General features: G+C 41.0%; 1 protein-coding gene across 1 annotated transcript in view; it reads left to right on the forward strand.

Annotated features, from left to right (window-relative positions):
* Nucleotides 1-15,036, forward strand: part of LOC145354567 (protein CC2D2B-like) — a 272,448-nt gene that overhangs the window by 197,548 nt on the left and 59,864 nt on the right. Inside the window, exons 27-28 of the mRNA XM_080206030.1 lie at nucleotides 8,177-8,269; nucleotides 12,390-12,484. Coding sequence (XP_080062156.1) covers nucleotides 8,177-8,269; nucleotides 12,390-12,484 — 188 coding nt within the window. The remainder of the gene's footprint in view (nucleotides 1-8,176; nucleotides 8,270-12,389; nucleotides 12,485-15,036) is intronic.

Below are 15,036 nucleotides of genomic sequence, written 5' to 3' on the forward strand. Positions count from 1 at the left end.
GAGGTCTTGCTGCAACTGTACAGGGTACTGGTGAGGCCACAGCTGGAGTACTGTGTGTAGTTTTGGTCGCTGCACTTGCGGAAGGATATATTGGCCTTGGAGGGAGTGCAGAGAAGGTTCACTAGGCTGATAGCGGAGATGAGGGGGTTAGCCTATGATGAGAGACTGAATAGACTGGGTCTGTACTCATTGGAGTTTAGAAGGCTGAGGGGGGATCTTATAGAGACGTATAAGATAATGAAGGGCATAGATAGGATAGAGGTAGAGAGATTCTTCCCGCTTAGAAAGGATAGCAGGACTAGAGGGCACAGCCTCAAGATAATGGGGGTGCAGTTTAGATCAGAGTTGAGGAGGAACTTCTTCACTCAAAGGGTGCTGAATCTCTGGAATTCTCTGCTCTGGAATTCTTCACTCAAAGGGTGCTGAATCTCTGGAATTCTCTGCCTGTTGAAGTGGTGGAGACTACCTCGCTGAATATATTTAAGCCACGGATAGATAGGTTTCTGATAGACAGGGGAATTAAGGGTTATGGGGAGAAAGCGGGAAAGTGGAACTGATCCACTTCAGATCAGCCATGATCTTATTGAATGGCGGGGCAGGCTCGAAAGGCTAGGTGGCCTACTCCTGCTCCTATTTCTTATGTTCTTAAACCTCTTCTTCACTCTCTCCAGGGTCTCCACGTCCTTCCAGTAGTAAGGCGACCAGAATTGGACGCAGTACTCTAAATGCGGGCGAACCAACTTTCTATACAACAACAGCAGTGTTCAAATATCTTGCAGCCATTTCAACTGTTTAGCTATTTTCTCAAAGGCGTAAGAAAATGCCTTGGCATCCCTTTGGGAGTCTATACAAATCTAAACATCTCCCCACTCGGCTCATGTCTAGAACTACTTTTGTTGTCATCCAGCTCTTTTATGCCTACTGCAATTTGCTGCATTTTAGTTTGATATTCTCTCCATCCTTTTTCTTCCATTGCTAACATCTGCATTTCCAAACATTTTTTTTGTCTCTTTCTTCTCATTCTCTTTAGAAAGCTCTTTCTTTCTCTCTTCTTGTTCCCTCTCTTTTTCTTGTACTTCTAATATCTTCATTTCTATTTCACTTTGTGAATTCAATTTCCCCACTCCTTGAAATATTGGGTCTATTTGACACCACTCGTATATTTAAATTTTTGGCTATGCTTTTAATTACCTCAGCTTTCTTAGCTTCTGTAGTTAATCCTAATTCCAATGTATCTGCCAATTCTATTAATTAAGCTTTAGGTGCACTTTTCAAATTTGTTAAAGTTATATTGCAAGTGAGCTTGAACTAGAGCAAGAATAATCTCTGCAGGGTCCTTATTTTAAATAAGATGCTCTGACTTGGTTCCATATGTTCCTCACTCTGGTTACATTTAAAAAGTCACAAATTCCCTACACACAAAATGGAATTATGCTTTTTAAAATCCTGAATGAGCTCCCAGTTCTTGTTATGTATCCTTCTGATGTTACCTGCCAGAGTGTCTCAAAATCCTGCAGTATAACATGAAACAAAGGTCTTTACTGATGTATATTTATTTGGAATAATATGAGGAACAATGCACAACTCAGTGAGTAAACAGTCCGGTCATTGGGTAAATAATTAATAAAGTATTTATTAAAGTACAACAGAAAGACTAATATGCACTATGACATTTAAGTATTTTCATAACTAATCATCCCAGTTTATCTGAAATTGCTTTGTTCTCAAACTATACCCATAATCTTTGAACTCATGAAGACACCCCTTTTCCTAAACAACATCCAATTTTGTATCTCTTAGTCAAATCAGCTCATAGTTACCACACAATACATCTGAGGTATAAGGCTCTAGTCAGACCCCATTTGGAGTATTGTGAGCAGTTTTGGGCCCCATATCTAAGGAAGGATGTGCTGGCCTTGGAAAGGGTTCAGAGGAGGTTCACAAGAATGATCCCTGGAATGAAAAGCTTGTCGTATGAGGATCGGTTGAGGACTCTGGATCTGTACTCATTGGAGTTTAAAAGGATGAGGGGAGATCTTATTGGAACTTACAGGATACTGCGAGGCCTGGATAGAGTGGACATGGAGAGGATGTTTCCACTAGTAGGAAAAACTAGAAAAAAAGGGCACAACCTCAGGCTAAAGGAATGATCCTTTAAAACAGAGATGAGGGGGAATTTCAGAGAGTGGTGAATCTTTGGAACTCTTTGCTGCAGTTGGCTGTGGAGGCCAGGTCATTGAGTGTCTTTAAGACAGAGATAAATAGGTTTTTGATTATAATGGGATCAAAGGTTATGGGGAAAAGGCAGGAGAATGGGGATGAGAAAAATATCAGCCATTGAATGGCAGAGCAGATTCAATGGGCCGAGTGGTCTAATTCTGCTCCTATCCCTCATGGTGTTATGGTAATACAACTTAGACTACTAAGCCTAGGAAAATGTGTTGTCCTGGTTCAGTGAAGGTACAAAACTGTGTCTTTTAGAGAAGATTAGCAGCAGTCTGCCATCGTTCTAAAAGTTAAATACAAAGGCTTCCATGGCTCTAAGCATAGTTGGAACTGGTCTCTCTGTTGATTTTGGCCCTTCTGGCTGTTGGATGGAAAACTAGCCTGCTTCCCCAATAAGGGTGTTAACAGTTACATAGTTTAACCACTTTGATAGGCCACCTATGGATTTGGCTATCTAGCTTTCAAATTCCTTCCCATTAGAAGTTCATCATTTGTATAGCCCCACTGATTTCTAGTAAACAATGTTTCTTGTACGACAGTTTGCATTCCAATTTCTCTAGATGCCTGCTAATCTTGTTACTGGGAAAATTGCATCTCAGTATCCCTCTAGATGCCTGGTAACCCTGTTACTTGTTTGTTATTTTGTTTTCATCTCAACTTCGCTGTTAACCTTATTAACATCTGAAGTCCTAACACTCATGATTATTGAGGCTACTTTTCTCCTGCAAGTAACTGTGGAGCTCCATTGAGTGCTGAAATCTTTACCGCCAATGCCTTATAATGTACCTCCCCCCAACTTAGAACACCCCCAAGAGGTTCAAGATGTTACCACCTCTTTGGACACCTGACCCATTGATCACTTCATAAAAGCGTGATATGATGCATTTTGGGATGATTAACAAGACAACTAAATACACAATGAACAGTAGGATATTAGGTAGTAGAGAGGATCAGAAAGACCGAGGGATGCATGTCCAAAGATCCCTGATGGCAGCAAGACAAATAGATGAGTCCATAGATGTGTAGGTTAGGTGGATTGGCCATGGTAAGTGCAGACGGTTATCAGGATAGAGCAGGTAGATGGGCCTAGGTAAGACGTTCTGGAGAGTCGGTGTAGACTCAATAGGCTGACTAGTCTCCTTCTGTACTGTAGGGATTCTATAAGATGGTTACGAAAGCATATGAGATACTAGTCATTATTACCTGAGATACAGAACATAAGTGCAGGGAGGTTATGATAGAGCTGTACAAAATGTTTATTCACCAGAGTTAGAGTACTCTGTGCAGTTCTGGTCACCATGCTATAGGAAGGGTGTGATTGCACCCGGAAGGCTGAAGGTGAGATTTACCAGATGTTGTCCGGGTTGGAGTATTTCAGCTATGAAGAGAGGCTGGATAGTCCTGTTTTCCTTAGAGCAGAGAAGGCTGAGGAGAGAACCTCATTGAGGTGTACAAAATTATGAATTTTAAGTTTATTTATTAGGGTCACATATAGGCTTACATTAATGCTGCAATGAAATTACTGTGAAAATCTCCTAGTCGCCACACTCCGGCGCCTGTTTGGGTACACTGAGGGAGCATTTAGCACGACCAATGCACCTAACCGGCATGTCTTCCGGACTACGGGAGGAAACTGGAGCACCTGGAGGAAACCCATGCAGGCATGGGAGAACGTGCAGCTTCCGCACAGACAGTGACCCACAACATGAATTGAATCTGAGTCCCTGGCGTTGTGAGGCAACAGAGCTAACCACTGTACTACCGTGTTGCCAGAGACAGGATATAAATAGGGTAGATAGGAAAAAACCTTACCCCTTAAGAGAGTCAATTACTAAGGGCATAGATTTAAGGTAAAGAGTAGGCGAGTTCAAGGGGATTTGAGGAAAAATATTTTCACCCAGTAGCAATCTGGAACTCACTGCCTGAAAGGGTGGTATAAGTGAGAACTCTCACAACATTTAAGAAGTATTGGATGAGCACTTGAAATACCATAGCATACAAGGCTACAGTTCAAGTGCTGGAAAATGGAATTAGAATACATAGGTGTTTGATGACCATCACAGATATGATGGGCTGTGCCGTGAACCTTTATGACTATGATTTTGATTTGATTTGATTTATTATTGTCACATGTATTAGTATACAGTGAAAAGTATTGTTTCTTGCGCACTATACAGACAGCATACCATTCGTAGAAAAGGAAAGGAGAGAGCGTAGAATGTAGTGCTATAGTCATAGCTAGGGTGTAGAGAAAGATCAACTTAGTGTGAGGCAGGCCCATTCAAAAGTCTGAAAGCAGCAGAGAAGAAGCTGTCCTTGAGTCAGTTGGCACATGATCTCAGACTTTTGTATCTTTTTCCCAATGGAAGAAAGTGAAAGAGACTATGTCCAGTGTGTATGCGGTCCTTAATTATGGTGGCTGCTTTTCTGAGGCAGCGGGAAGTGTAGACAGAGACAATGGATGGGATGTTGGTTTGCATGATGGATTGGGCTTCATTCATGACCCTTTGTAATTTCTTGTGGTCTTGGGCAGAGCAAGAGCCATACCAAGATGTGATACAATCAGAAAGAATGCTTTCTATGGTGCATCTATAAAAGTTGGTGAGAGTCGTGATGGACCTGCCAAATTACTTTCGTCTTCTGAGAAAATAGAGGCGTTGATGGGCTTTCTTAACTAGAATGTCTTTAACTTGGCATGGAGGACCAGGACAGATTATTGGTAATCTGGACATCTAAAAAAACTTGAAGCTCTTGACCATTTCTACTTCATCCCCACTGATGTAGACAGGGGCATATTCTCCATTACACTTCCTGAAGTCGATGAATATTTCCTTTGTTTTGTTGACATTGAGGGAGAGATTATTGTCGTTGCATCAGTTCAGCAGATTCTCTGTCTCATTCCTGTACTCATCAATGACTCTACGACAATGGACCAAAGATTTATCTTTCTAGCCTTAAGATGCACCAGCATATGTGTGCTTGGAGACTTACTGAAACCCACATGCATATTCATCACAATGGATGGGGCCCCCCCTCCCAATGCTCCATCCTGCACAATGTCCACTCATAACTCACCCCTGTCAAGCACAGAAAGTAATTGAACCTTTTCCAGTACTGGATTCAGGTTCATCAGACTAGGTCATGGCTGCTGACCTCCACTGCTACCTCTGTCCAGACCTCCTCGGTTACAGAGATTGGCCTCCTCTTTCAATTCCTTGGCATCAGGATGTCCTTCCTTTCTATAACAACCACAACCTCAACCTCGCTCTAAGGCGATCATCAGGGAAACAAGGGGGGTGCTGGCCGCCAGAGCTCCCCCCCTGCTTTCCATGGCTTCCTGCAGTAGCCATTCTGCAGCCAGAGATTCATCTGTGACCTATTAACACTGCTTTTAAAGTTCATTGCTGATTGCCATTGGCACTGCACTCACTGTGTTGCAAGATGTTTACCCAATGTTGCCACGATTAGTGTAATGCCGTGTTTTTTTTTAATTGGACTTGGATGGGATCAGGGATTCGTGGTCGCTTCAAGTTCTGCTGAGCATGCATGTCGAGCATTGAATTCTATGCTATATGTGATTTGTTGAACCAATTGCAACTGATACTTGTGACACATGGAATACAACACAGATTGGGCTTCTTTCATCATGTGAAATCTTGGGCATTACATGGAGAGGCAGCATGAAAAATTAAAAAATGCCGTAGAAACTGGTTAGAAGCACCTGTGGGACATCATGACATCATGACAAGGAGACAATTGAGGCTGGCAGCTCATGTATTTTGCCTGCTGGATGTATGTCTGCCAGAGTGGCAGTCAAATGGACATCACCAGATGGAAGAAGATGACATGGCTGGCTAAGATCTAGCAAAGTACATTTAAGGACAACTTCCAAAAACAGGACTCCAACTAGACTGGAGCACAAGAGATTGTGATGGAATGGCTCCGGTGACGGAATCTTATTGTCCATTGCCCCGCATGGAGCCAGAGGAATAGTCTAGTTGCGTTCCAGGTGGATGGTTTCGTCATGTTTCGATTATGACTGGGATGGTATCCTTTTTCTGCCAGAGTTCATTGTCTGCGTTGGTTACATCTAATGCATCATCACACCGCACCCCCCAGCCCCAGGTGATTCTTGAGATATTCTATGAGTGGATAAGGAGTTGATTCCATTTGTACTCCTTCAAGCTAATTGTCTTTGTGGGGTTTCTAGATAGGTTGGCTCCATTTAGTAGCCTTGGAATTCATCATGTATAGTGATGTAAGTTTTCAGCTGTCTTAGAAGCTGCAGTTTCAATTCAGTGGAATGTGGCATAAGTCTTTTTAAAATCCAGTCAATGGTTTCTGATCAGTAAATTCATAACATCACTTTTTATAATGCATGTCAATGCTTCATTCAACCTCAGTTAAATACTGGGGACAATTCTCCCAAAAAAACCTAAGTGCCTGATGTGAGATTTTCTTTCTGTTTTTTGTGTGAACTTAGTTTAATGAATCTCTGGGACTCTGCAGCACAGAGTCCCTCACAAGATTCACTCTGGTGGGGGAGGGCTGGGCCTAATCCCGCTCAAGAGACTGACACCAATGAGCTGAGTGGACCAGTGTCCATGTGCTGATCAGTCAGTGGGAAGATTTGCGCGTCCTTGCTGCCCCACACTTCCCTGATTGATGGCCAGCTCCAATTCCCCCCACCACATTCAGTGCTGATTTTTTTCCCTCCCCCCGCCACCACCTTCAGCCCTGATCCACCCCAGCACGCCACTCACCGCATCCCCCCCCCCCCCCCCCCCCCCACCCCCCACCATCACCTCGGCATGGCCAGCCCTGATTGCCCCCTCCCTCCTACCCCCACCAACTCCCAATACAGAGTAGACAGCAGATCCCCCACTACCACTGATCACCCCTGCCCCAGTAGACGCCACTTCCCAGGCACTGTCCAGTTGGTAGTGCCAGGCTGATACTGGCATCTCCCTTGACCTCGGCCTCCTGAAGGAGCCTCCATGGCCTCTGTCCCCACCGTGCGGTGATCATGCCTAGTCCCTGAAGATGGGGATCAGCTTTAATCCTCATTGGTAAGAACCCCTCCCAATGAGATGGGAGTCATTTGCGAGCCCAGAGAACGCCATCCCAGAGTCACTAATGATATGGAAATGTGAATTTCCTTGTTGTAATCAGCCTTGTGCTGGAAATCAGCATGAAGCTGATTATGTTTAAAAAAAAATGGCCTGGGAGACATGTGATCATCCGGTTGCGAGTCCTGCTACAGGTCCCCTACTGATGCCTTCTGGCCCCTATGCTACGCAAGCAATGCCAGGGGAATCGCCCCCCATTGTGTGCATTCTCCCACAGAGGAATTCACAGATCATTTACAGCATTGATTTACCAGGGAGATGCCAGGGATGAAAAACATTTGTTAGGTCAGTTACTTGAAAAACTATGACTAGTTCCACTGGAGCCGAAAAGACTGAAGAAATTTTTTAAAATAATGATGGATTTTGATATTTCCTTTGGCTGTAACAAAGGATTATTAATTTAAAATTTGAGAATGTGAATCTTGCATTTGCATGTCATACATTCTCACAGGCAAATTGACGCAGACTATTGCATTTTAACAGAAGATTGGATAAATAATTGAAGCAGAAGAAAATACAGCATCATAAGGAGTGAATGAAGCAGTGGCATAAATTTTGAATTCTTCCAGCAAAGAATCATTATCAAAACAATGGATATTAAATGGGTGGAAATCTGGCATAATTAATTTCTGCATGTTTCACACATTTTTCAGAAGGAACAGTAAGGAAAGTTCTTATTGACGTGTTTAAATTATGGTTTGTTTGCATAATGTTATCTTATTTAAGTCTATTAGTTATATGGGTTGAACAGATTTTGATATTTATTTTATCAAAAATTGTAAGTTTCACTGAACAATATAGTGTTTTTCATACTTTTGTAGGAATTTGAAGGCCAGAGGGATGATGTTTTTATAATTACGGGTGAAGATTCACTGACAGAACAGAGAATGATGGCACGTAAATATCTAGAAAAGGTAGCAAAGTGCAGACAAAATATACCTTTCTTCCCAGATCATTGTATTTGAACAGAATGATAAAAATAAGGTGCCAATAAACTATGGATTACAACCCTGACAATTTTGCTGATGAATGCTGATATCAATATGGAAAGTCTGGCAACTACCTCTTGTTTGAGAGAGAGGGTGAACCATCCCCTCCCCTGCTCCTGGGATCCTATTTCCATTACTACCTATGTAAGGAGGCCAATCCAATTTTTAAAAAATGACCATCTTCTTCAGGAATCTGTTTCCTTCACCTGCGCCCTGAATCAGTAGGATTCACATGCTGAGTTAGAGGGTAGTGTGCTTCATCTTGCTTAGTTTCCTTGGCTTCACTAAGATACTTGGTTAAGAAAGCAGGAGCTCTCAGTATGGGAAATCCCTATGCCAAATCCATTTAGGATGTTCCCAGCAAAATAGGCCATTCTCCCATCGACAGTTTAAGTGACAAGCATCCAACACATGGCAATCACCTGCATATGTGCTCAAAAAAATTGCCTAATTCTCATCGCCTCCATTTGCTGCACCAAGTGTGAAGGTCCATAAATGAAGTATTTAGTTGTTTACAATAAAACTTTCAAATAAAAAGATAATTATGATAAAAATGATGCTCTTCTCCTTGTGATAAAATCATTGTTTTGTTATTTAAAAAACATGTTTTGGCTAAAATCAAGTGTAGTATCAACCTGCTGTGCTTGGTTGAAGTCATTAGGTTACATTTTAGCTTCATTTGAAGCAATTTTTAAAAGTGGCATCTCGGCCTTTTGGCTAAGATGCAGATGAGATCAAGCCTTGGAGGAGGAACTATGCTTGATATAAGCTTGGATCATGTAGATCAAGCCCAAGGCAGGAGGTGAGAGCCCTGCCTTGTCAGCTTGGATCAGGAATGTCTCAACTTGTTGAGACTCTGAATTGGACTTGATTTGATTGAATTGAAATAAAAACAAAAAAAAATGATGTTTGTAAACAAATAATTAACTATGCCTTTTGATTGGTGACAATGTTCCTATATCCTGGTTACAATTTTACCAAAGATATTCTAAAGGCGTGAACTGACAAGAACTTCTAATAATTGTGACACACAAAGGCTTGTTCCAGTACCAAAGACTGCCATTTGGTATCACGTATGTTTCTGCTTTGTTTCAATGGATCAGATCCTGAATGGACTGAGTGGAGTGTGCTATCTGGACGACATCCTAGTCATTGGAAGAAATAAAGTAGAACACCTTCGAATCTTGGATGCTACTCTTTAGAGATTAGAAGACTGTGGTCTGAGAATCCATAAAGACAAGTGTGGATTCATCCAAATCTCCACTGAATACCTGGGACAAGCAATTGATGCCACTGACTTTCAGAAATCTCCTAAGGTTAAGGCCATCATAGTATGCCTTCAACTCAGAATATATGCTTGTTCATGGGATTGTTAAATTATTATGGGAGATTTGTCTCAAACTTGGAAACAATTCTGAAACCTTTATATCATCTCTTGTGCCAGAACAAGATGTGGAAGTAACCAGACCAATGCAATAACACCTTCATGCAAGCATTAATTAAGTTTGAAGCTCTCATGCATTTTGATCCTGCTTTACCTTTACAGTTTGCTGTGATGACATCTATCTCATCTGAGAAGACCATTGAGAAGCTGGGAGAAGTGTTTTGTCACTTTGGATTTCTGAAACAGTGGTGAGCGACAATGGACCTCAAGTTGTCTCACAGGAATTTGAGAATTTCCTTAAGAAAATGGGCAGCATGGTGTCATAGTGGATAGCACTGCTGCCTCACAGCATCAGGGACCCAGGCTCAATTCCAGCTTCGGGTGACTATGTGTGTGGAGTTTGCACATTCTTCCTGTGTTTGCGTGGGTTTCTTCTGGGTTCTCCAGTTTTCTCCCACACTCCAAAGACTTATGGATTAGTTGATTGACCATGCTAAATTACCCTTTAGGTGGATTAGCAGGGTAAATATGTGGGCTTACGGAGATGGGACCTAGGTGGGATTGTTGGCAGTGCAGGCTCAGTAGGCTGAATGGCTTCCTTTTGCACTAGGGATTTTATGTTCTAAAATGGCATTTGAAACATTACATCCATGCCCTGTCTCACTGCCATTAATGGTTTAGCAGAATGGTTCATCCAAATGTGATGACACTGTGACTTTAAGATATATATATTTACATCATGTTTCTTGTTAGCGGCAAGTTTAATACTCAATTCTGTTTCACAAAGTGCTGATTTGTCTGAAAAAAAATGCAGCTGTATGCTGAGAATGCAGGATGATAACTAGCTAAAGGTGTGTTTGTCTAAACAAAGTTAATGCATTTTGTGTTCATTTAGGTTTCCCTTGGGGTCCAAGTAGAGTTTTGATTAGATTAATTGACTGAGATAGAATCATGTGCTAATGGGAGAAACTATGTTTGCTGTAAAGATACACAGTTTATATTTTATTTTAAGGCAGTCGGTTCTTACCTTGTTCTGAAAGTAGTAAGACATCTCTATCTCATCTGTCTTTCTCTCTCTGGAAGTGCTCTAGGACTGGCAACCTGAGTACAAGCATATAAGCCTGTGTTTGCTAACTGATTTTGAAGAGGGGTTTTATGTCTGTAAAAGGAATGTTGCTTGAATTGGAACTCATAGGATAGGTTAGTAGTTAAGAATTGGGTCTTGTAATGTTTAAGCATTGTTCAAATGTTAAATGTTAAGCTAATTTGTTTGTTATTGTTAAACTGTGTTGTTTAATAAAATTCATTTTAGTAAAAGCTTTCCAGCTTATCCAAAGCTTCAACATATTCTTTCTGGTCTATCAGAGCACCACACATACTATCGCCAAGTGCTTTCTTGCTTTATTGATAATGAAAAGGCAACTGCATTCTGCATCTGATCTTTTCAAACCAAGAAGATTATGTGACAACAACAGCAAGCACAAGTGGAATGGCATGAAAGCCACACAAAACACAAAGTTTTCCACCAGGGAAAGGGGGTCTTTGCTTGGATTTACATCTTAAGAGAAGAAATGGGTTCCTGCCACAGTCCTTGCGCAAACTGGATCTGTCTCCTACACTGACCGATCTCAGATAACATTACCTGGAGGAGACATGAAGACGAGTTACCTGTTGGAAAAACAGACCAATGCTCAATTCACTTTACCTCATCATTCACCTCACAATCTCTATTCTTTAATCCATATATTTTACCTTACCTCTCTCTTAATCAAGTTGCTAGACTCACCCTTAACACTGTTGCAAGACTCACAACCACAACTCACAACTTGTACACAGTAGAAGCAACTGAACTAATGATAACTATATTACCCAAATGTATTTCAGGATATTCACTGACATCCAGTTTTAAGTCTTTTCAATTTTCACAATTCTGATTTCTGGTATCTAATACTTTGAAACTGCTGGAAAACAATTAGAAGTAATTGACTAGTTATATAAGAGGCCTTAACGCTTGTCTTATCCATTGTTCGGGATCTACAGCATAGAAACAGTTCTTGCTGACTAATTGGTTTACACTGCACATAAACCTTCTCTCTCATGACAATGCGTCAACACTCTTCACTCCATGGAGCAAGGAGTTCCAAATTCTCACCTTCTTTGTGGCTAGAGATTCCTCCAATTTCTTTATTTGATCTGTTACAGGCTATCTTATATTTGTACCCACTTCTTTACCAGTGGAATTAGTTTGGCCAAGTTTATAATTTGAAAGACTTCTATCAGATCTCTGCTATTTAGTCCTGTTCCAGAGTTTTCTGATAGTTGCATCTTCTCAATTCAGGTAAATATGAAAATAGATTAATGCCATCAAATGATACTAATTTATTTTATAACATATAAATTCTGAAATTATTACTCTTAACCTGAATTCATAGTAGTAAAGGATTAAGGAGAAAATATTAGCAATGTATGCATTGAACGTTTACTAGAATGTTACCCTTTAGCTTTGAACGCGAGTGAACAATTTGAACAAAATCTAAAGGCTTATGAACGTTTAGTTAACCTTGAAAGTAGTATTTGGAGATATTTAGTTTGCTTTTCACATTTAAGGAAATAGTTCTAATGTAACAATTTTATAAATAACTATATGATGTTATTTGAAAGGTGAAAGCTTCTATATTGAAAAGAATTTTGAGGGTCAAACACCTTTATACATTACCAGATGTGGTTGTTGAATGTGAAGAAATTAGTACCATAAGGTGAGCTATTTACTATATTGACTAAATTATGAAACAAAAAAATTAAATAATTTTTGCCTAATTTATTTAAGTTAGTGGCTTAAGAATTGACTTGTGGCTTCCAATAAGAGCAAGAAATGATCCCTTTGACTTAGCTGGCAATTGCAAGGCTCACACCCCCCCCCACCCCCCACCCCCACACACCCACCCCCCCCCCCCCCCCGCCCCCACACCCCCCCGCACACCCACCCCCCGCCCCCGCACACCCACCCACCCCGCCCCCACACACCCCCACACACACAGTCTTGGGCCTTGGACCTCATATATATGGTGCTGAAGAGGTGCAGTTATCAAATGGGCAATACCCACCTGTGTCTGGTAAACGTGATTTGAATTTTGGGTCATAGAATTGCTGACTGTGGTCCTCAGACCCTAGAAAAGAGATGAAACAATCGGGAGGGAAGGTAGAAGTGATCTGATGGGAGGAATGTGACCATGCGAGTGAGGGAAGTGATTGAGAGGATAATAAACATTGCCTAACAGCAATGCTGGATTTTAATATGGAGGCAGGGGGAGCAATCTTGTACCTTCCAGCTCCACATTTATTCAAGGAATTAAGAAATACATTTTTGATAGCCTGCAAAGTTCCCTTTTAGACTCAGTTATTAGACCACAAGTAGAACATGTTTTTCTGAAAGTGGTATTCAGGGATATGCTTTTTCCAATTTTCTAAAGAGTGTCTCAATCAGGTATTATGCCTGTATTTGTAAAGCAAATACCCTGACTGTCTCATTTTCTGCCTTCACCAGCAGTGAGCAGTGCACTTCCCACATGTAATGAGCAAATACAGTCCATCTGCCATATTGGATGCTTGAGGCCTATTTCAAACATATAAACAGCCATGGTGTAATTGAATTTCTAATCAAAAGAGAAAATGCTGAAAAATCTCAGCAGGTCTGGCAGCGTCTGTAAGGAGAAAAAAGAGCTGATGTTTCGCGTCCAAATGACCTTTCGTCAAAGCCCTTCCAGGCCATTTCTAGGCCAGTGTTCTATATCTTATCCAGTTATCATGTAGTTATCAGATAAAGCACTTAAGAGTTTAACTTTTAAAAATTAAAGATGCCACACTCATTAATTTCACATTCTTGAATGTTCAATTAAGAAATTTACATTAATGAAATAGGCATAAGTACAAGCATACAAATTATGAGCAGGAGTAAGCCACTCGGCCCTTTGAGCCGTCTCCGTCATTTAATAAGATCATAGCTGCTGATTGTAACCTTAACTCTACATTCCTGCCCACTACTGATAACTTCTCACCGCCTTGCTTACCAAGAATCTATTTACCTCTACCTTAAAAATATTAAGGGTTCTACCTCCACCGCCTTTTGAAGAAGAGTTCCAAAGACTCTCAACCCTTTGAGATTAAAGAAACTCCTCATTCTTGTCTTAAATGGGCAACACATTTTTAAACAGTGAACTCTAGTTCTAGATTCTCCCACAAGAGGAAACATCCATTTCACATTTACTCTGTCAAGTATCCTCAGGATTCTGTGGGTGCAATCTTACCTGTCATTCATGCCACATTCCCACTGTAGCAAAGTCTGAGAATTTGGTGGTCAGCCAAATCTCTGTTTCCTGCAGCAGGATGAGAAAATTCTGCTGAAGTGAACGGAGGTAAGATTCTGGCCAAATGTTTTAATCCAGTTGCCTCTTCCTCTTCTAAACACCAACAGACTATCCAATCTTTCCCCATAAGATAATCTGCCCATTTCAGGTACTAGTCTAGTTAAACCTTCTCTATATTTAAATACTTCCTTAAATAAGGAGACTAATACTGTATACAAATAGTGTATTAAAGGGTTTATAAAATTCTTAAGAAATAATTTAACTTTGCAAATTTCTCCAGCAAGTTTAATTTGCACAATGTGCTAATTTTATGTGTCAAATGCAAGCGGTAAATCAGGTGAAAAAAATCAAGATTTATTTGGGGGATGAGAGAAGCTAAAAATCCATGGCCCTTTTAGAACATTCCCGGCCCTTGGCCTTATGTCCAAGATTCAGTATCGCCTTTTAAAAATCATTGCTCCATCCACTCTTTGTTTAACATTTACTTTTATTTATAGAATGTGGCAACAGTCTGGTATAAATTTATGTGTTCAAAACATGAATCAGAGGACGTCCTGTTCCCATTTGCATTTTGTTTTGATATTCTTTTTACATATAATTTGAATGAACCTGGACCCACAGAGTGGCAAATGAGAGGTCACTGCAGAAGATTGGAATGCAACAAACCATATCCGTAGTCACTTTTCCACCCTCAACAATTTTCCATCCCCTTCTCTTCTGCGGTAGCACAGTGATTAGCACTGCTGCCTCACAGCGCCAAGGACCCATGTTGAATTTGGGCTTGATCACTGTCTGTGTGGAGTTTGCGCTTTTTCTCCATGTCTGCATGAGTTGCCTTTGGGTGTGCTCCAGTTTCCTCCCACAGTTCAAAGATGTGCGCGGTTAGGTGGATTGGCCAATTTAAATTGACCTAGTGTCAGAGGGATTAGTGGGGTAAATGTGTG

Source organism: Carcharhinus amblyrhynchos, chromosome 17 (assembly GCF_965287045.1).
Source record: "Carcharhinus amblyrhynchos chromosome 17, sCarAmb.v2.hapA, whole genome shotgun sequence".
In the NCBI taxonomy this organism is placed as follows: Eukaryota; Metazoa; Chordata; class Chondrichthyes; order Carcharhiniformes; family Carcharhinidae; genus Carcharhinus; species Carcharhinus amblyrhynchos.